General features: G+C 35.7%; 1 protein-coding gene across 8 annotated transcripts in view; it reads left to right on the forward strand.

Annotated features, from left to right (window-relative positions):
• The window catches only part of LOC128676450 (CUGBP Elav-like family member 2), a 335,766-nt gene that overhangs the window by 135,440 nt on the left and 178,096 nt on the right, over window positions 1–22,230 (forward strand). For all 8 annotated transcript variants that reach the window (XM_053756570.1, XM_053756566.2, XM_053756565.1 and 5 more), the window contains one exon: window positions 18,262–18,312. In XM_053756570.1, coding sequence (XP_053612545.1) covers window positions 18,262–18,312 — 51 coding nt within the window. The remainder of the gene's footprint in view (window positions 1–18,261; window positions 18,313–22,230) is intronic.

Consider the following 22,230-nt stretch of genomic DNA (forward strand, 5'->3'; position numbering starts at 1 on the left):
AGGCACAGTACAGAGGAGAGTGGGGTACGCGAATTGAGGTCTATGCTCAACGCAATGGGTGGGACATTGCTGAATGGATGATGATCATGATTACACTACATGCACTAATTTACGCTTTCGCACTAATTTACACACAAAAGCATTTACTTTTTCATTTCCGTTTCCGAGAGTTTCCGTGTCATTTTAAGGCTTTTGACATATCTCCATTGACATTCATCTAAAAGTTATTTTTTTTACATTGTACATATACACAAGTTTCAAGAGAATATGAAGAGATGTGTTATAATTTTCTACGTATTTGTTATGTACTGATCTGTGTCCCAAAAGGATGAACCAATTTCAATCTAATTTAAGGGTGGTTCGCAGAGCGTTTCGACCGCTGCGGTCGCGCTGTCATTCAAATTTTTCAAATCTTAACAAAGACAAGGATGAATTTTACTATATAACTTTACATTAATTACTCTGTACTGTAGTAATGTCATTTTTATGAATGATTGATTTTGGAAATGATTCCTTCCTCAAGAAAATTGACGGATTGTAATTACCGCGCAGCCGCAGCGGTCGAACCACCCTTAAAAGTGGTTGTAATGTGGTGGTTGGGTGGTGCTAATGTGCGTGTGAAAACCCTGCCACTGCAACGTCAGGGGTGTCAAAATTTTAATTTATTCATTTTCAAATACTTTGTGCGAGACAGATTTCAGAAACCTTAAAATAAAACAAAATCAAATCACGCGCTGATCAAACGTGTACATCGCGTTAACCCTAAGATTGCCAGGGTTTATAAGATGGCCATAGAAAAAGGATCAAAATGACTATTCCCTTTCAACAATCGAAGCCGGCGGCGGGAGACATAGCGATAAAATCCGGCACCTTTATTAGCTGTGGAGGGTCGCGGGTTCGAGTCCCATTTCAATTTGTACCGCCATTTTATTTGGGCCCTCGACTTGATATACGTGTGATATAATTAAATTAGATTGTGGGATTTTTTTATCACTATTTTAGTTTTTTGTGTCATTCCTTCTTCAGCGTCGTCGGCGCTCTTGGTACTAAAGTCACTATTTATCGAGAAGAAATACTAACTTATGTAGGGAAGTGGCCAATATTATTATATTGACGTTTTAATTGCACATTTTTTTACACATGCGCATAATACATCACAAGCGACTGTCCTCCATAACATATGGTACAGTCTGCCACAGAGAAATCTGACCCCCTCGCGATTTGAACACTATCTCTTGGGGGGTAAGATTTCTTTGCGGCAGACTGTACCACCACCACCACCACCTTTTGACATTTAGCTATTTTGTAAACGTGCTGAATAAAGTTCAGTTATTAATTAATACTGTCAATAATTTGTCTACTTTCATTTCATTTGCCTCTGAACCGAGAGGTCCCGGGTTCGATCCCCGGTCGGGTCATGATGGAAAATGATCTTTTCTAATTGGCCCGGGTCTTGGATGTTTATCTATATATGTATTTGTTATAAAATATAGTATCGTTGAGTTAGTATCCCATGACACAAGTCTAGAACTTACTTTGGGGCTAGCACAATCTGTGTGATTTGTCCTAATTAATATATTTATTTATTTATTTATTATTTATTTCTCTTGTTACAGGTAATTGGAAATACACTTGCGGGTTGAATTGGCGAATCGGTATTCAATTATCCACAACTCGCTTTATCAACAAGTCACTTAATTCGCTGTGTCACGGTTATATTTTCTTCTGTAGTGTGTTAATTGCTGGAGATTTTATTCGTCACCTAACGAAATGACTTTTTACGACTACCTAGCCTACCTGCATTTAGTGACAAGTGATTGCATACACACTTAAATTGTCAACCAGAATTGTCAACGAGTGGGATACGGACCTGTGACCTTTCGATCACAGGCAGACTGCCTTAACCACTTTACCACCACCGCTTCAATTCACAATTTTTAACCCCCGACGCAAAAAGAGGGGTACTATAAGTTTGACCGCTAAATATGTCTGCCTGTCTGTGTACGTGGCACCATCAGTTCATCGACGGGTGAACCGATTTGGATGCGGTTTTACTTATTCGAAGTTTTATGCGTTAGTTCTTAGATATGTTTGATTAAAATCGATTCAGCCGTTTAAAAATTGTAGTATCGAAATTAATATTGAAAGGTTGTTTTTTTTTTTTTCATTTGTCTTATAAATTAACTTATTACACAGTCGAATAGCCAATTTCATCAATAAGCCCGCCTTCTAGTTGAAGTGGCCTACGAGATTCGCTACTCTTGGCTCTGTCAACGCCGTAAAGGACACTATATTTTGTATTGAAAATATATTCCAATCAAGTTTGGTATTTCAATAAATTTATTAGCTTCGAGAAAGATATGTTTAGATACTCGTGTATCCATTCGACCGAATGCCGACGACAACTAATGACGTCCGTGCCTCCTCCACATATTGGTTGGCTGAAGACGTTATTCCATAGTGACTCAATGGGAGACACGGCTAGTGTAATGAGAACCTTCGGGCCGGGAAGGGATTTACTTTTAGATTACATTTCTTACGTAACAATAATGTGGACCAAGAATCTGTTCTCTTAAGCTGTGCATGTATACAATTAATGTGTTTTGTTAAAAACAACAAAACATATATTTTGTTGCTTTCATGTAAAAAACCATTCACTATTTTTTCTAAGTGGGTGGTACACATCGTGGTATGTTGCAATGTTATTACGCAAAAGAACCCAGTAGTTTAGGGGGTATATTGAAAGCAAGCCTTATTTTATCCTGTTCAAGCAGAAAGGGAAATGGTCTGGACTTTTGGCCCAGTCACAGCGCATAGGGAATATTCTTGCGATGTTATCTCGCCAGAGCGCAGCAGCAGACTAGCTCCACAGCATGAGAAGTGACATTGACTTGTGCACCATGGCAATGGGTAATTTGCTCTCATTTGAATGTTTTTTGGTTAATTTTGCATGCCGTGACATATACGTAAATCCCTCTTACGGCCTATTCACATTGAGACAAAGCAGCGCGACGCGACGCGATGCGTATATATCAAGTGTATGAGTGTATATTACAGTGTCCTATACAGACTACTAGCGACCTGGCCCGTCATGGCACGGGGCTATTTATGTGTGTATAAAACTTCTGGAATAAATTGTCTAAATAACAGTGAACATTTCATCAAAATCCGTTGTGTGGTGGTTTTAAAAGAAGAAATTCTTTAGACATTTATAAACAAATAAAAATGTATAAATTATTTAGACAATTTATAAACAGACAGACATCATGGATATCGATTTTGTTAAAACATATAGTAATGATAAAGAACACAGCCATATACGTTCATTTCATATTCGCGCATCGCATTGCATCGCGCCTGTTCGTCTCGATGAGAACGATATTAGATGGACTTAGACGTCTTAGAAAAAGGCAAATTTTAGTCCAGTTCTCGCCCACTCCTGTGTACTGTGGCTATAACCCCTAATGTGGTACATTACGACAGCTAATGTAAATGTGTTCGCGTGTCATTTGTTTGTTGTTGTGTTGCTGTTCTTTTGTTGTTCATTTTTATGGGGCTCCTTAGACCTGACGGGCGATCGTTAGTTGTTTTTTTTTTCTTCTTAATTTAATCTTACTGGCAATAGTAAAGAGGCTACGTTTTTAGAAGTTTATTCATTTATTTATTTATCAATTTATGTACACAAAAAACTTAAAATATACATAAATTACAATATAAAAATGAGTACATGATATTCACAATTATATTGCGAAATGATACAATTTTAATGACAAAAGTTATATATGTTCGTGACGACCGCAAAATTAAAATCAATGACTGACTATCAATTCACTGTAAAATTTCCTGGAATTAATTAATTAATATTGAACTTTGCCATCATGAACATGTTACAATAAAACCGCACAAATTCTGTTTTCAAACACACAAAATATATTCAATTCGCGGAAAAATAGCACTGCAAATATTCGGAGCATCATTCCCTCTCGGTCGCACAGTATGTCATGCCGCTCACACAACGAACGACCCGGAATAAAAATGTGGTCATATGTCACTGCTCGAGGTGGATAGATGAGGTTTTAAATCCAAGTTCGGATCAATATATCACCTTTCATATTTTTTGTTCTTATTCTTACGTGTCGAATTGGGACTCGAATATTTTACTCTGGCATCACTGGCCACAAATCTGATGCGATTGCATTTAACGATGGATTTATATTCTTCTTTTAAAATTGAACTTTTATAGTTTCGTGTACTAATTTTGATTTATTGATAATTCATCAAATTCATCGACCTAAAAAATTAATGCTAAAGCTATGTGCTAGAAATTGTAGGTAAAAAAGTAGACAGGTGGCGGAAATAAAAAATAGGAAGGGAAGAATGATGGGCCACTTGATATGATACGATACCTTATTTAAAACTATTATTGAAGGACAGGAAATGAAGAAGAGATTCTGGAAGACAAAGGAAGAGTTACGCAAGCAAACTGAAAGTAGACAGGTGTTGATGGCAACACAGCGGACCATCGTCGGCCGCGGGCGCAGACCCCCCGCGCGCCGCACATCACACGTCACATTCAAGTGACACATTACTCGTCCGATCGCGCTCCGGCCGATACGTACCGCGTTTGATTTAACCGTCCGAATACGAACCTTTGTATTTTATCATTAATAATTACCATATTACATACAGTCCATTACCGAAGTTTCCTTTATATCATCGCGTTAGGGATCCCTCTGTATCTATCAGCATACGGGCGTATGTCGCAACTGCGGGCGTCGTGTCATATCGTGACCTTAAAAGTAAAACCGAAGATTGATGCATGCTTAATACTCCACCGACAAGAGGATAGATCTTAAGAAGAAGAAGACGAACAAATTCATCTGAAATCTCGTAGTGTTAGGGATCAAAAGGATAGCTATTTTGATAAGCCCTTGGTAGCTCAAATTGCTTTGGCTGTGGCATGAGAAATATAGTGTTTACACACACATCCCAGCCGACTTCGGCTGAATTTAAACGTAATCTATACTATTATTATAAAGAGGTAGAGCGTTTGTGAGTTTGTATGTTTGAGTTTGTATGTTTGAAGTGGGTAATCTCCGAAATTACCGAACCGATTTAAAAAAATATTTCACCATTAGAAAGGTATATAGGCTATATTTTTTTCTCAATATTCCCACGAGAGCGAAGCCCCGAGCAACGTCTAGTATACCATAATTGTATTAAGTGCAGGATGTAGCGGTGGCGATCCAGTGGTTATGCAGTCCTAATACTCTTAACTCCCATCTTTCAACAAATATCTCAATGTATTATTGCCTGCCTGTCTACTCTTGTTTCCTGAACTAAATAATGTATAGTACTTACAGCCAAAAGTATCAATAAAATAGCAGGTCTGATTAATGTCTAACCTCCCCCGCTGCTCTGTACGCCTGGTACCCACCTTCCAACAAACATCGCCGGGAGATAAATGCTCTCATATGTTACGCACCGCTATTGAAGCGAGTTCGAAATCTCGAATCGCATACGGATTTCCGAACCTTCCCGATTTGAATGCGGTATATTAGTGAATGGTTAGATTTATCGTTGTCGTACAAACCCGTTTAAAATTTTAAAACGTCGTAACTCGTAAGTGCAAGCCGTTTTCGCCCTTAATGCTCATGTGTTACAAGCGTAATTGAATGTCTCGACGGGTCATGGTGCCGATTCGTTTTGTATGTTAACGAGATGTTCGACGACGTTTTAAATGTAGCATTGACGGTGTTTGAATGTTACACTGATGTATGGTGTGGGGTTAGCGCAAACCATTCATCAATGCGGAACGTGGCGAGGAAAAATTCTTGGTGAAACCCCAACCAACCCCTAGCTTACACTTTATTAAGTAACTTTTCCTTTGCGCCTTTGTAGCAGTGCTACGGCGTAGCACCGTGGCTACAGATCGTAGCATGCTCGTTGCTCGAAGCAATCTTGTTGCAATAACTCTAGTATTTCAAGTTCAATAATGATAGTAACTTATACTTATTCGTAAAAATTATAAAGTATACTTCAATAAAGTATGTTTTGTCTCGTCTTGTCAATGTCGAATATTTTAAATTTTCAATTGAGACAAAATAGTATTTACCTTTTTTTTAGGAATTGTTATTCATTAGACTAGATATAGGTATATATAAGTGAAATGTTTTTTGTATGGTATTAATTCAAATTACAACTCTCGAGTTGTGGTCCATTTTGTATTCAAAATGCGTTCCCAAAGGACGTAGGCATCAGGTTTAGACCTCGAAAAAAAAAACGGTACGAAATAAAAAAAGACACAAATCTATGAAAGATAAAAGAGTAGCCGTTGCCCTTTGCCCTTTGTACCACTAAAACAGGCTATATATAATAAAAACAACTTTCGATTGCACGCACCAGAAGATTATTTAATAATCTGAAATATTTTAACTACAACAAAAATATCACAAGTAATTCACAAATTAAAACTCTCATTTCATAATAAAAGCCGACCTTGGCTGTGGAAACTGAAAATAATTACATCGAAATCATAACAAAGCGTGGAAATTCACAAGCGAAAGCACAAAAGTCAATTGCAAATTCGACGCTATCACCACCGCATAGGGTCCACGCTGGGCGATTTAACATTCGTAGATGTACAGCGCTATTTTAACTATAATTGCGCACAAAATGGACAGCGTCAAGTGATAACCGAGCGCTACAGGAGATGGACTGAATGTGGACATTTTTTCAATGTCTAGTTTTGGACACATTATTAAAAACTCGGTATTAACTTCAATTGCGTTTATCTTTTTGTTTTTCAAACATTTTTTTATATTTTTTTAATACGGCACATATTTGCGCCGGAGTGCAGCACCAAATCCAGATCTAAATATCGTATTGTGACATTGACAATCTCCGAAGACATGATTAAATTATCCTGTAACAAATGTGTTTACAAACTCTTATTTAACTGTAACTATATATCTATTGGTTTTCATTGAATTTTAAGATTATATATATATATATATATATATATATATATATATATATAAGCAAATGATAACACCGACAACAAATATAGGTCTATGAATAAACAAACCTCCGGAATCTAAAATGGAAATATCCGGTTCAAAAGCGAGCTTGACCACTTTAAATTCTTCATGTCTTTACATAATTCTTCTTATAAATTCCCAAAAAAATTAATAATGTTCTCAATTTGTCTGGACATTTATAAAATGTAAAAATTTCGTCTCCAATAAATATAATTTCCCAAATATAACCGGACAATGCCCAACACTAAACGCTACACGATCGTTTGTCGTGGTCACTGAAATTTATTAAAGTCACACCGACCCAAATCGCTCCTCTAATTTGTCGGGTTATATGTGGACATTAATTTGTATCCAAATTTGACGTGTGCGGTATTGCTGGCGTACTTAGGCTGTGGTGACCACTTTCCATTAGGATATTTCGGTATATTTCCACTAACTCCGAATGTTTTTTAGCCTTTAAATATTTTAATAATATAATGTTAGTTTATGTGATTGTATCAACAGTCTTCAGAAATCTTTTCCCTCCATAATAAATATCACATCCGTTTCAATTTTATTCAAATTTATTAATTTTTTAATGTGCTTTGGTAGTTTATACCCCAATTAAAACACTCTTTATACCCCAATTTTTTAACAAGAAATATGTATTTAATTAGATGTATGTCACAGATGCTTTCTGGTATCGAGCGATTCGCGCTCGATTCCAGAATTCCTGTCTATCCGGGACAGTGCTCTTGACCACTGAGCTATCGACACCATGCCAGTTCGGCTGAATTATTTCATCTCTTTATTAATAAAAAAATATGTAATATCTAATTATATTTAAATGCAATCATTTTGCTGGCAGTCATCGTGATATTTCAATAAAACTTAGATTGTCCCGGAATGCAAATTGTTTTCTAAGTTATTAAACGAGGGTCGCGATCCAAACTCTGACATTTTAAAAATATCTGGTAAGTTTCCCCAAAGCACCTGTTACCACATTCTGATTAGCTCTCCGCCAAGTTTCGGCACTCGCTTTATTAATTGATACTAATTATTATTGGTTTTTATTAAAGATTTTTATAAATACTAGCTGCTCGTCCCGGCTTCGCTTGGACAAAAACAACAAACACACCTAAACTTTCCTGAGAATTAAACTATCTATCGATAACCCTATGAAAATTCGTGCAGTAGTTTTTTAGTTTTGAAGCGGTGATGGTGTAATGGTTATTACGCCCGCCTGTGGATCGAAAGGTCTCAGATTCGTATCCTACTCGTTCCATATGAGTTTGTATACCAATCTGACTCATACAAATATAGTAGTTTTCATCGACCACCACTTGTTTCCGGTGAAGGGAAACATCATGAGGAAACCTGCACACTGGTGGACAGTTTAGTTCCCTAGTGTGCATGCGACTACCTGCCACTAGATGGCGGTAAGTAGTCGTAAAAGTCATGTCTGATGCCTTTAGGCGACTTGAATTATATCTGACACCAGTAGTGTTAGCAATAACACACTCGATATGATTTCTTTCACTTTTCTTTCAAGAATAGTGTTAAATAAGCGTCGTGTCATATCGAGTGGTCATCATTCTTCTCCTCCTATATTAAACTGTTTTCTTTTTTCACCTACATTTTCCGGCACTTCGGTCTTTCTTTTGAGTTTTCAAATAACCACACAAAATATATTTATTTTACCAAAAATACCGCATGCTTTCACCAAACATAATATTTATCATAGCGTATTTTACCAGAACAATTTCCCGTTTTCCACACGTCCTGTCCACACAAAGGCGGTGTACATTTGTTAAGTGATATTTTGCCCAAAATTACCGGTGCTTGGAAGCAAGTAATCCGAACTGAGTGCATTATAAGGTATTGCAACGTAATACATTCACATCAACACGCCTATTCTCTTTGTTCGGTTAATATACTCCGGAGTCGTATTCCTCATGGCTGACCCGGCACGACGTCCTCGCTGAGCGAAGGCACGCTGTGTGACGCGATGCATCATACTTACAATGACAGATAACAGCGATATATTTAGGTAGTGATCTAGTAGTAATTGAAAAGTCACAGGTTCAAATCATGCAGTATGCATGATAGAATCTAGCTATATTTTCAAAAACACGCAAACTGGTTAATTTTATCTTCCTTTTATTCCTTTTATTTCATGATTTTATCAGCTACTGTGTGAGATAGAAAAAATAGTTATAACCACTTCATGAATATTGCCAATTAAGTGTGAATTTGGCCATTATGTGAAATCTCATAAACAATTTTAGCGATTAGTTGAATTGATTATATATGAGGTTATGACTATAAGACAATATACGAACGAAAACATAGATTGGAAGCTCTCTTCTTGATAGATTCGTGGTGCGATGATACTTTTATCATCGCACCACGTCGCGCTGCTTTGTCGCATTTGCAGCTCAGCTAGAACTCCGTATGGGTCGTAGTCATTACGCGAAATGAAACAGACTGTCTAGGTAATGTTAATGGAGTGGTTTGGAATTGACGTCCGTTTCATGTTTCTCTCTCTCTGTCTCATCTTCGCATGTGTTTGGTTACATTTGGGGCTGTGACTCTATGATGCCCGGAGTATAGAGAATCTTAACTTTTTTATAGGTTTGGATTGGCGGCGGGTTGTATAATCGCAGCCGATTTTCATTTTTTAAGACTATTTGTTAGGCAACAATAGTCATGTACAAAATAGTAACTTTTAACTATATATATATATATATATATATATATATATATATATATATATATATATATATATATATATATATATATATATATATGTTAAAAGTTATACATTTATACAAAATAGTAACTTTCAACTAAATCATTTTTACGCATTCTCAAATGCAACCGAGAATATTAGAAATTGAGGCATGTGCCTACTAACATTGTAAATAACATCTAACTTTATTCGCACAACTTTTCTTCGACTATCCTTATGCCATTTTGTGTCGAGATCGCTACAGCATATCAACATCCTAATCCTATACTAAAAACCGTAAAATTTTAGGACACTGAAAACACCTAAACTACAAATTGAATTAAGCTAAGCCCAAATAATGTCCCTTATAGTAGTTCCACCCTAAACGAGAAGGTCCGCAATATAATGGAACTTGTAAATCCAAACAAACTCTCTAATTAAATTTATATTCTGTGTAAGAATATTCCTTTGTTTCATTAGGCGTTTTGTTTGGGCCCGAAAAGTTAGCAGGTACGCTTTCGTTTCGGGTGCATAGAATATTATATACTTGCGGAACGGAAAGATTCGTATGGTCGCTGTGAAGGGTGAATAAACACAATGAATTCGTGAGACGTATGTGTATGCGTCTCGTTTGATTAGCGTGCGCAAACAAGTCTCGCATAACTTGTAATAAAACTCAAAACATTCACGCTTTTAAGGGGTTTCTATACCTCAAAGTTAAATATTAATATAAAAAATGTCAAAGTTTAGATGACCTCGGTGGCGCAATGGTAAAGTGCTTGCCTCTGAATCGAGAGGTCCCGGGTTCGATCCCCGGTCGGGTCATGATGGAAAATAATCTTTTTCCGATTGGCCGGGGCCTTAGACATTTATCTATCTAAGTATTTGTTATAAAATATAGTATCGTTGAGTTAGTATCCCATAACACAAGTCTCAAACTTACTTTGGGGCTAGCTCAATCTGTGTGATTTGTCCTAATATATTTATTTATTTATTTTATTTTATTTTATTTATTTAAAGGTAGGGGTTCCGCACCCTTACTGATGAACACTCTTGAGTGATTTGAAAATCAAAAGTGATCCTCACTTAATTATCCGTATGTTTGCTTGTCGATGTCCCTTTTTTCAGAAATACTTGGTGACATCACATTGATATATCAAAATTTAATTAAAACACGATTTTTATGTAGCATATTTTGTGATCTTCATCAGCGGTGTTCCCTAATAGTTCCGACATTGGGTTATTCAAGAAAAAAGTATATCGTTTTTTCAAAAAGTCGGCAACGGCACTGGTGACACATATCGAGTTGCTGGTGTCCATGCGGTGTTTGCTTACAATCAGGCTATCCCACTATACTATTTAAAAAAAAATAGTTTTTTAACAGGAAACGCTCTGTTTGCCCATCCCTGCGTGATCGTAAAACCGCTTCGCCCACTCCTGGCTCGCCACCGGCTTGAGGTCACAGTCGTAAAAGCAAGATAAACAGGGGACGTGCTGTGATTCACAAACATTCTGCCCTTACACGCGAAAGGGAAATAGAAGGTATGGAATATTATAAAAAAGCTCTAGATAGATTCACGCCCCGAACGACTGAGAACAGTCAATCGTAGCGCGAATCCATCTGGGGGCGAAGCTTGTTGACATGTTTGTGTATTGACTTGAATGGACTGAGATTAATAGACTCGCCATTGGAAAGATCATTTCCATAACACAACAAACCATAAAGTAAACACTATAACAAATTTTTGCTTATTATTCTTTGCAATCAAGCTAAGTTTCTCTGAATTAATATATTTTGTTATTTAGATTCGAAAAGAAGAAGACGAGTGATCATGGTTATTAGTGACTGTTGTGCAGACCCCAGGTTTCAAGGAGTTACAGCCGCGTATGCAACCGGGTACTAAATGAGAGCAACATGGGTTGCATTTTCAAAATACTGAACATTATACCAACTGTATTCATTGTATCACGTTTATATAATTGTTTAGATTTGACTTCAATTCCATGCGGTTGCATAATTCGTTATGTTAGCAACGCGAAATTTTAGAAAAACGTTTCAATTATGTAGCATCACTGAGGGTCCAGGTGGAAAGCATGTAATTACGTTCGCACCAAATGACGTCATACCGTCCAGGGTGAGCCGATGCTCAGTTCTAACAGGACTGTTTGAGAAACGTCCGATTTCATCCCGAAAATATGTCTGGGGCATAGTGTAATCGGCACACGTCGCACCCTCCCCGAAAATGTACGAAATTACTTTCTAATAAACTTTTTCAGAAAAACATGTGAAGTGCTGCGCCTTTAGTTATGCTGTCTTGTGCTACACACTATCGTCGAGCTCAGATGTCAACGCGATTGAACTTTTTGTCTTCTCACTTTTATTCTCCCATCGCTCAAGTAAACATAGGTATCTATTATGTTAGATTATGGAGATCGAGTATGTCTTGCACATTCAAATGGTCAAACCGGTAGCGGCGTCGTGGATCGGGTCGGGAGGTTCCCTCTATTGTGGTTGAGCTTATATATATAAGTATATATATTTTCCTTTCATCAGCACTTGATCACAATCATAATATGTTTCAGTATACCTTTTGACCATGTACTTTATTGTGTACTTATATTACTGATAAAAAATTATACATAAATTTATATTTAAAAAATGGTAAGCCCTTCTGGCATAATAGGGACCAATACTGTTTGAATGAGTTTCTTTCGGCATTTCTTCTCAGCAGTGGTCGTTCCGAAATGCTAGTAGTTTGTAGCTTTGGTAAACATAATTTAATTTAGAATATGACGTGAAAAAGTGCCTGTGAAGGCCTAATTTCTGAATAAATGATTTGATTTTGATTTTGATTTCAAGTTTTTAATAAAACATAATTCCAGATAAGAGAGATTGAAGATGAAAAATAGTTGGTTGAATGGCGTTTTGAAAATGCCCTCTGGCGTTTTCCCATATATAGGTATGGAGCTGTCCTCGTAAATAATATAGGTGCAGACGTCTGCGCTGGATTCGCCGACGTCACGGTGACAAAGGACAATGCGCCCCGAGTTATGAGCCTCTGGATGGCCTTTTGTTTAGCTAATGTTCTGTTACTTTTTCTTTTTTGGGTTCCGCGGACTGAAAAGAATTGTTTCGGTCACGTAATGAAATATATGAAAAATGTCGCGGCATAAAAGTGCTTTTTATAGCCACATGCAATGAAAAAAAATATGAATTCGTTTAATTTTTTATTATTTTTTCTAATTTTCTAGCACTGATGATGCACAGATTTTATTCAAGTCGCCTAAAGGCATCTGCCATGACTTTTACGAATACTAGCACGCACGTTCTAGTGGCAAGTAGTCCCACTACCACCTAGTGTACTTATGGTTGGATAAGTCAGATTGATATACAAACTCAGATGCTACGAACCGAGTAGAATTCGAACATCACACCTTTTTTATCACAGGTAAATAATCTTAACCACTCCACCTAACCACCTCATTTCTCCCACTTATGTGGTGTCTGTTACCTCAGCTGTTGAGCGTCGGAGCCCAGGGTTCGCTCTTCTACTTTTTCGTCTCCACTTCGCACGGTCATCAACATCACACAGACAGACGTCACACCAGTACTACTACTTGAGTTTGCCGCTTCTGAAAATATTTCGAACACTCCACTGAAAGACCGTTCACGCTTTGCATATTTCCCCTATCGTTTATTTTTTTTTTCTGTGAAAGGCTCAGGTGTCTCGTGACGACATCACTTTGTTTACTGCCAAGGTGTCCGTCCGTCCGTTCTAATACCCGTCCCTCTTTTGAATTATTAGCTGTATATTCTTTGAAATGGCAATTTCCTGTTTATTCTGTTGATAATGCATTCATGATGGATTAATGCTTTTCAATATTTTGTTTTTTGTTTTTGCGTAAAACGCTACGGGCGTAATAAAATAGCGCATATACCTCTCTCTATTTCAACATTTTTCTGGTTCCTTGCAGCTCTGTTATGCTTCGGAGCCCAGAGTCCTCCTTCTTCTCCACTTCGCATGATTTTCAGCATCCCAATCGGATTTTATATCATTCTTGACGGCAGCAAGCCAGCACAATGTCTAATCACTACACTACAACTATTATATGCTATTTACTTACTAAGTATTTAATATATTGGCAGTGGCTAACGTTTATTTCAAAATAATTTATCTGAAGAAGACTATTTTTTTGTCATAATAATATTATAAAAACCTTTTGGGAAATCATATTCTTTTTCCAAAAAAATCACGGTGAAACACAATTAGCAATTTATTAGATTTAACATTAAAATATGTTATTACCATGTAAAATAAGCTTTGTCCAGTCCAACGAACACATAAATAAATATATTAGGACAGATCCCACAGATTGAGCTAGTCCGAAAGTAAGTTCGAGACTTGTGTTATGGGACACTAACTCAACGATACTATATTTCAGAACAAATACACATTTTTCTATTTGCGCATTGATAAAAGTACGTAATAAACACGAAGCAGGTCTGTAAGTGTACGACAATGGGTGTAATGAAATAAATTCTGCAAAGTCCACTTAAACACCGTAATTTAGGGGCAGCCGTACAATAACCGCTGTACAGGCAGCCTGTGAGTCGAGGGGTGCTATTTCTGCCTACTATAAGTTACTCCCACACAGCGTGTTACAAAATTTTGTTATAACTACATCTCCTATATCTATGTACGCGATAAACCCAAAAATTATCGGGCGGAAATTTGGACGGTTTTCACCAATAAAAAACTATTGACCTCGAGTATTTGATATGCATTTAAGCTTGTTACCTCTAAGCATCGCTGAGTAAACGTATCTTCACACCTATATGATACTTTGTTCCGGTTTTACCCTAAAAACAATATTAAATGGAGAAATACTATCCTTATATAAGAAACCGTGTCTAAAATAATGATCAACATACCACTATTTTCATAAAATTTCGTATTTATGATACTCGTACCGGAATTCCCAGACTATCGAAATATTCTATTTCGTTACTTTTTTATTTTTATATAATGAGCTTACGGCATTTCCAATATTTTTGCACAAAATTGAATTTGAATATTATTCTTTTTTTATTAATTTTTTACAACCGACCTTTTATAAGTTAACAGACAAACAGTTGAGTTTTTAAGAACAAAAACACGTTTATGCTCTCACCAACTCGTATCGTGGGCCATAATAAGCTCTCGATATCTCATTAAAACTCGCCTCTCGTAAAAAACTTTGACCATTATTTATAGTACTTTTTCAGGTGGCTAAATAGGCCCTCGGATTTATTATGATCTATCGATTGCTCCCCTTGAGCCGAAACGCACTCGGCTCGGAAACTTTGAGAATTATGTCACAAGTTGCTTCATTGGCCAAAGTTTTTTTTACTACAGTACTAAGACTTTAAGTAAGGACGCACGGCGGTGATAATAAAAAAGAACCGGCTCAAAATAAAAAGGTTATCAGAGAGAATGTCCTTAGAGAATGTTGTCGGGAAAAGTTGTCTGTATTACCCACTCGGCGATGTCAACTTTCCCCTGTTCACTTTCTTAGATGTTTTTTTTTTTATTTTGCCTTTTTTAGCTGGAGACTGAGAACCCTCGAGTTATTTCGCTTGACTATTGAGCCAGATTTAGTTTGATTTGTAACAAAATTAGCAAAATTTGTTCTTGAAATCTGCAATCAATTTTGATGGCGAATGTGAAAAAAAACTTACGTTTTTTTATTCAAACATATTTTTATTTAATATATTATTACAAATAAGAAATATGATTTATCTTTTGTGATGCATTTACAATAAACATTGCCATTGCCTTACCTTGATGCTGAATAGAATGTATAAATTAAAAAAAGAAAATTAGTGTTATACGTGAATAAATATGCTTCTTCTAAGAGCTCTTCTCTCTCTCTCTCTCTCTCCTCGTCTATACATTTCAGATCTCAATATGACACGATCTCAATATTCAATTCAATTAGCTCGTAACACTCTTCCTTGGTTTGTTTGGTTCTACATCATTTTTCCTTTGAGAATAATTTTATATAAGTATTCGTATCGTATCAAGTGGCCAATAATTGTTACTGTTTAACTATACCTAAACTTTCCTATATTCTTCTTCTTCATCTTGATCTTCTATCCAACTTACATTCGCCTTTTCAAGTATTAATTTTCCCGATGTCATTTCCCCAAGCCTATACGTCTGCAAAGTAGGATAAATGTATGAAAAATCCTGTGTTATATCCACTGCCGAAAACTCTCGTATAGTTTTATGTGTTATAAGATAAAAACATAAGCTCTGCCGTCTCGTCTAAAAGTATTGCGTGTAACACAGCCTTATTTCAATGCAGCAAAGCTCATGTTGTAAACATGCAACTACTTTTATATGTGGTCGTTTGATACGAGTGTACACGTATTTCTCTGAGGTCGCTTTTACTACAATCTTCCCTAAAACCCTATTTAGGTGTGAAATATGTAGTCTTTCGTCTTTCTTACTATAATTTAACTTGAATTAAAAAAATATATACTAAGTTTTGAGTTCTTATAAATGGTATTTTTTAATATTTGCTTTTCAGCCTTATAAAGTCAAAAATATATAATTTCTTTTTAATTTCACTTATCAGCCAGCACAAAAATAAATACTACGTACTACCTTTTTTATTTCTACCTAAAAATATTTTAAGAATGGCCAAAAAAAAAATCTTTTAGTTTTCGAAATACAAAACATTGCGAACCTTCCGAACGAATTGTGGCAATAATTTAAGGGCCCTGCTAATTCGCTCGGTAATAAAAAAAAGTTTACTCCAACACGTAGCAATTTTTACTGGCATCTGTGATCGCTTTCGTACGGAGGTTTACGATTTCCAACTGTACCGCTAACCGTCTAAAACGGTTCCAATTGTTTTTTCTTTTGTGCATTTTTTTTTTATTTTAACAATTTCACGATGTGCTTTTACGCATAAATTTATGACTTTATTTTTCAAATGTTCAACTCCTAAGGAAGACAAAATAAATATTTATATTACAGTTTTACAAGACCACTTGCATTACACTAGTACAATGTAATAGTGATTTTAAAACTGACCTCTTAAACGCGGCCACAAATCTTTTAGTTAGTGAGTTACGATCGTTTGAGAAGTTTCCTTCCCTCTCCCCCTCCACACTGCACCCCCGATTTCCTCAGGGAGGGCCGCAGGTAGCGTGGGAGTGGCCGGTTGAATTATATTGTTATTTCTGCACCGGGAATCGATCCGGTTACCTTATATGTGAGAAGTAGTGGCACAAGTCAAAGAAATAGTAAATACTCTACCCTCTTGTTCATAAAAAGTTTAATTATACTTCAAGCTAAAATATTCTTTATCACTGTCGCACTAGACAATATTTGACGTCGACAGATCGAGATCAAAACATAATTTAGTGTGATTTAACTGTTTTATTAAATTTTTACTTATTTATTTATTCACAACAATAAAAACAATATCTAAGTATATAAAACTAAGTATACTTTCCCTGGAAAGTCGGCGTAAATGTCTATCTACTCGTATAATAAAACATTTCCCAACTAATCCACGTTTTGCACGATGAAGGACCTCAGCGAGGCCCACGATGGAGCCATAAGCGTAACAGCTTAGCAACAGATTGGTCGAAATCTTTATAATAGCCAGTCCAATCGACAAGAAGAAGTATAAAAATACATTTTGGTTCAATCAGTATGTTCATTGTCAACTTTCTGTATCTCAATAGTTTGTGACACGGCCGACGCGTCGAACCAATCGATAACCTGATTGGTTAAAGTGTACTGATATCATCATCTCCGCAACATCGTAATGTGTGTTGAAAATTATCTATTACTCAGAGGTTGGTTTCTGTTGGGTCTCGAGAAAATCATTTTAGTTAATGTTTACTTTGTAAATTAATAAAAAAAATGTCGATGACTAAATTTTAATTTTTTTTGCTAAATTACAAAAAACCCCGACTTTTCAATATTCATTTCGCTACAACTTTTGAAAGGCTGAACCGATTTTCATGAGACATGGCTAAGAACACTCGGGTTAAATTTGTCTATGACACAAAAAAATAGCTAAACGAAAATTGGTTCAGCCGTTTGTGAACATGACACCCACAGATACACGTTAAACTTGTAACACCCCTCTTTTTACGTCGGGGGGTTAAAAATTGAGAAGTCTGACAGTTAAAAAAGTAAGAAGTTAACTGTTAGATAGCTTTGATCCTCCTATTATACTTTTAAAAATTGTATTTTTGTGTAACACTTGAATATCTACTAGGCTTGTGGGTATTTTAAAAACGACAAGCTCCCTCTATATGTGGGCTATATTTTTATTTAATTACTTTATACGTCATTTTAACAAGCTTTTAACTTGTAATGTATGTATGAGTGAATTCATGTTTGTTTAAGTGGAATCTTGCAAGTCAACATTAAAGCAGAATCTTCAACCATCAAATTTTTGAATGAACGTTTAGTTTGTAATTGATTGATTTTCTGTTTGTTTCAGGTGGATGTCTCAAACGATTTTGACTGAAAGCGAACAGTCATGCTGCGATAAGTACGAAATTTTTTCCTTTTCTTTTTACATCTCACAAACACGAATAACATCACTTAAAAAACAAAACCGTCACCAAAAAATACATAACTAAATAACGACTGTAAAGAATAATTGTCTACGAAACAAGTTTAATTACTCAACTTATCGTAAATATAAAATAGAGTCGTGAACTCTCGCCTCCCCGCTGTTAGAATGTTTTAAAGAGAAATGTAAAATTACATTAATGACGTCATATTTTTTATGACAAGCATCCATTGCGTACAATCTAGATCGTGTTTACGTTCGTCGTAAAAATAATTAGCCGATGGATCGTAAACACATTTTAATGGTCGTCCCGTTTAGATTTTTATAATGAAATGAGGAATCAGATTGCTGTTTCTTCAGAGCATTTATTGTTTTTGGTTTTGTTAAGATTTTTTATTATTATTATGAATTTATTTTGCTCGCGTCTTCGTCCGCGTGAATTTTTATAAGTAATTATTTTTGTAATTGTTCTTTTGTGATTTGGTTACACAAAAAATAATAAACAAGAACTAACTTAAATGGTAATAATTTATACATTTGATATAATAGAAAATTTAAGTGAAGACTTAATGTTGGCAATTTACATGTTTGATAAATATAACAAGTCGAGAACCCTATACAAAATTTCCTTTGCGTATTGCAAAGGAAACAAAAAATATGTAGATCACGATGTACTAAGTACATACAATTCGGACAAAAACATAGGTGCAAAAGATTGATTGGACCAAATAAAGGGCGGTCAGCGTAAAACACGGGCTGAAGTTTTTTAATCATGCCGCTATTAAATAATAAATCGTGGACCTTGCCCTAATCCCGGACGGCCGAGCACGGGATGAATTACTGTAATTATGTCCGGGATCCCGCGGGAATCATTTGTGGGCCTCCCGCGAAATCTAACGCCCCGGGCCGCGTGAATGAGTACAAGATGATGGACATAAGAGTGGCCGAAAATTAAATAATTGATATTTTTCCATTGTAACGAGGAAACTTCTCTTAAATATTACATCAGTACCTTATATTGGTACTCAGGAGATCAATTGGGAAAGCCTGTACGGGAACGCAAGGCGCAATCAATCAATCGGTGTCTATTAAATGATTTATCATTCATTGATATTCATACAATAAATCTTACGTATACTTTGGTATATGTAAATAATATATTATTGTTTATAAAAGATTGTTAATAAAGGCTATCATTAACATCATTATACCTTGAAACGGGAATTAATTATGATTTTGCGTAGTATTCGCGCGAATTGACGGTGCGGAACGAGACGCGAATCAGTCTGTTACAAATTTATTGATAATTTTCCATAGCTCCAAATCTGATATACATATATCTGATATATATCAGTGCAATTAGCATAAGTAAATTGTTTTATTAGATACACTTATAAAATAAAAACTTTTGATGCTAAGTGTATGAGCATCACAATAGATAATTAATAATGTTAGGCTGAACAAAATGCCCAGCACAAATATCAAGAATATCATTCTAATCAATAGACAATGCTTTTCTCACGCCATTTTCAGTCTATAAAACGTAAAAAATATATATATTAATGTTTGTCATGTGATAAATGTTTCAAAGAAATTATATGTTTTTCTTAAACAGTGATTTGTTGTTACTAACACAATTATGAGTATTCACTCAAGCCGTCTGTATTCACTCAGGCGGGCGTGCGATGTGACTATCCCGAGAGAATTTGTGGGCAATTAACGAAAATGGCTGCGGATACTATAGCAATTTGTATGCCGAAACAACCGGCACGTGTCTCCAGTAGTGCCAGTAAATTACCAACTCGCAGCATTGTAAATAAGGCCCGGATCCAAACGCCTTGTGGGACAGTTAATGTCTCAAGTAGCTAGGTACTGTTAAAACTTTACTTGCTAAGGTACAGGAGTTTATATTAATACTAGCTGCGCCCCGGGGCTTCGCTCCCGTTTCGTATTCGGTAGTCGGGATAGAAAGTACCCTCTACGTTATTCCAGGTTCTACCTGTGTACAAAATTTCATAACAATCGGCCCAGTAGATTTTGCGTGAAAGTGTAACAAACATTACCTAACAAATTTTCGCATTTATAATATTAAAAGGATTGTAATTAGCTATTTAATAATTAGCAATCAGATGATACACTCAGCGGCTAAATTCGTTATTATGATGTAGTGGTGTGCTTTCAGGATAACCATAGTGCTTAACTAGAAAACCAATATAGCAGATCATTTTTTATTTTTTTTTAATATTGAATTTATTTTTTGTATTTTTTAATTTTGAATGTCATTCATGGAATGATATTGAAAATACAATTGTTCGCAACTATCATGACAAAACCTACGACTGCCCCTGTTACGCTAATCGTTGCTGAGGTGTTGTGTTCCGAGAGGGGAGAATCCAGCAAATTACCCCCTCGGGATTTCAAAGGTAATTAATTTGTCTGCGTCGAGATTATGTTCTGGCGTTGAAAATGCTTCGATATCGGTGAAGTATTGAAGTCTGTCTATGGATAGCTCTTTGAACTATCCATCGTTTGAAGGTTGTTAATTTTATATGCAAACTTTATTTATCACTAGCGAGTCACGCCGGTTTTGCACGGAAACAATATTAGAGCATATAAACATTCCTCTTGAATCACTATATCTAGTAATTAACCCACATCAAAATCTGTTGTGTAGTTTAAAAGGTCTATGCGTACATAAGGACAGACAGACCGCTGGATTGTTATTTATGTATTTCTCTTCAAACTTTATTTAGATGGGGCAAAGTTAAAATTCAAATTGAAATAAAAAATAATTTATACCCACGACTTTGTGATGTTGTGTTAAGAAATCATCGGGATAATTATTGGCTATGTTTACACCCTTCTAAAACGGCATTATTGTATGTATGGCACCTAAAATTTATAACAAAATTCCACAAAAAATATCAGAATTTGAATTTATTTAAAAAGCACCTCAGGTCCTTGCTGATTGATAAATGTTATTATAATTTGAACGATTTTTTTAAATGATAGATTAGAAACTAATTTTTTATCTAAAAATTAGTTAATTTAGTTACTTATTTATTCGATTTTGTTTTGTGGGATGATAGCATGCTCTGCATTTAAATTTGCATACCCGTGGACGGTGAAACATGTAGGATTAAGTTTTTCTTTTAACACCACATTGTAAAAAAATGTAAACTCATGTTTTTGCAAATAAATAATCTTGTCTTTGTCTTTATTATTTATTGCTTTTTACATTGTACGGACTTAATGCGGGAAGAATCTGTTGTCAGGATGCTGTTTGAACTACTTTAGACTCTTAGTAATGGCACCATTATGAAAATGGAGGTCACTCATATTGTGTGATTATCGATGCATCGCGGATTATCGATATCGATAGATCGCGGCGCGGACGGAGTCGCACTCGCCTTGAAAAAGGTCTACTACTAGACTGAAACTATATTAGATTTCTCCAACTATAATCACACGTGAATTTCTCTCATTTTAAATTATGATACCATTGTTTTACTTAACAAAGCAAAAACATTTCGGAAACATTACAGTAACGAGCAAGACCAAAGACCCTTGTTGTTTCCAAACGAGCTATAGAATTTTCATTAAAGATTTACATATATAAATACATCATCATTCTCGAATGCAAATTGCCGTAATGACGAACGCATAAATCTAATCTTTCGCAGTCGACAGCGTTGAAATTTCATCGTCTGCCACTCTGCCTTGAGTAGTTTACTAGAGCATCCAAAATTGCTTAAATTTGTACCCGAAATAGATGCCAAGATTCATGACAATAAATTACCTTCCTTGAGCTTAAAACAGTTGTAATACGTTGGCAGTACTTATATCAATGAAATCAAATCATTTATTCAGAAATTAGGCCTTCACAGGCACTTT

The sequence above is a fragment of the Plodia interpunctella genome, chromosome 16 (assembly GCF_027563975.2).
Source record: "Plodia interpunctella isolate USDA-ARS_2022_Savannah chromosome 16, ilPloInte3.2, whole genome shotgun sequence".
In the NCBI taxonomy this organism is placed as follows: Eukaryota; Metazoa; Arthropoda; class Insecta; order Lepidoptera; family Pyralidae; genus Plodia; species Plodia interpunctella.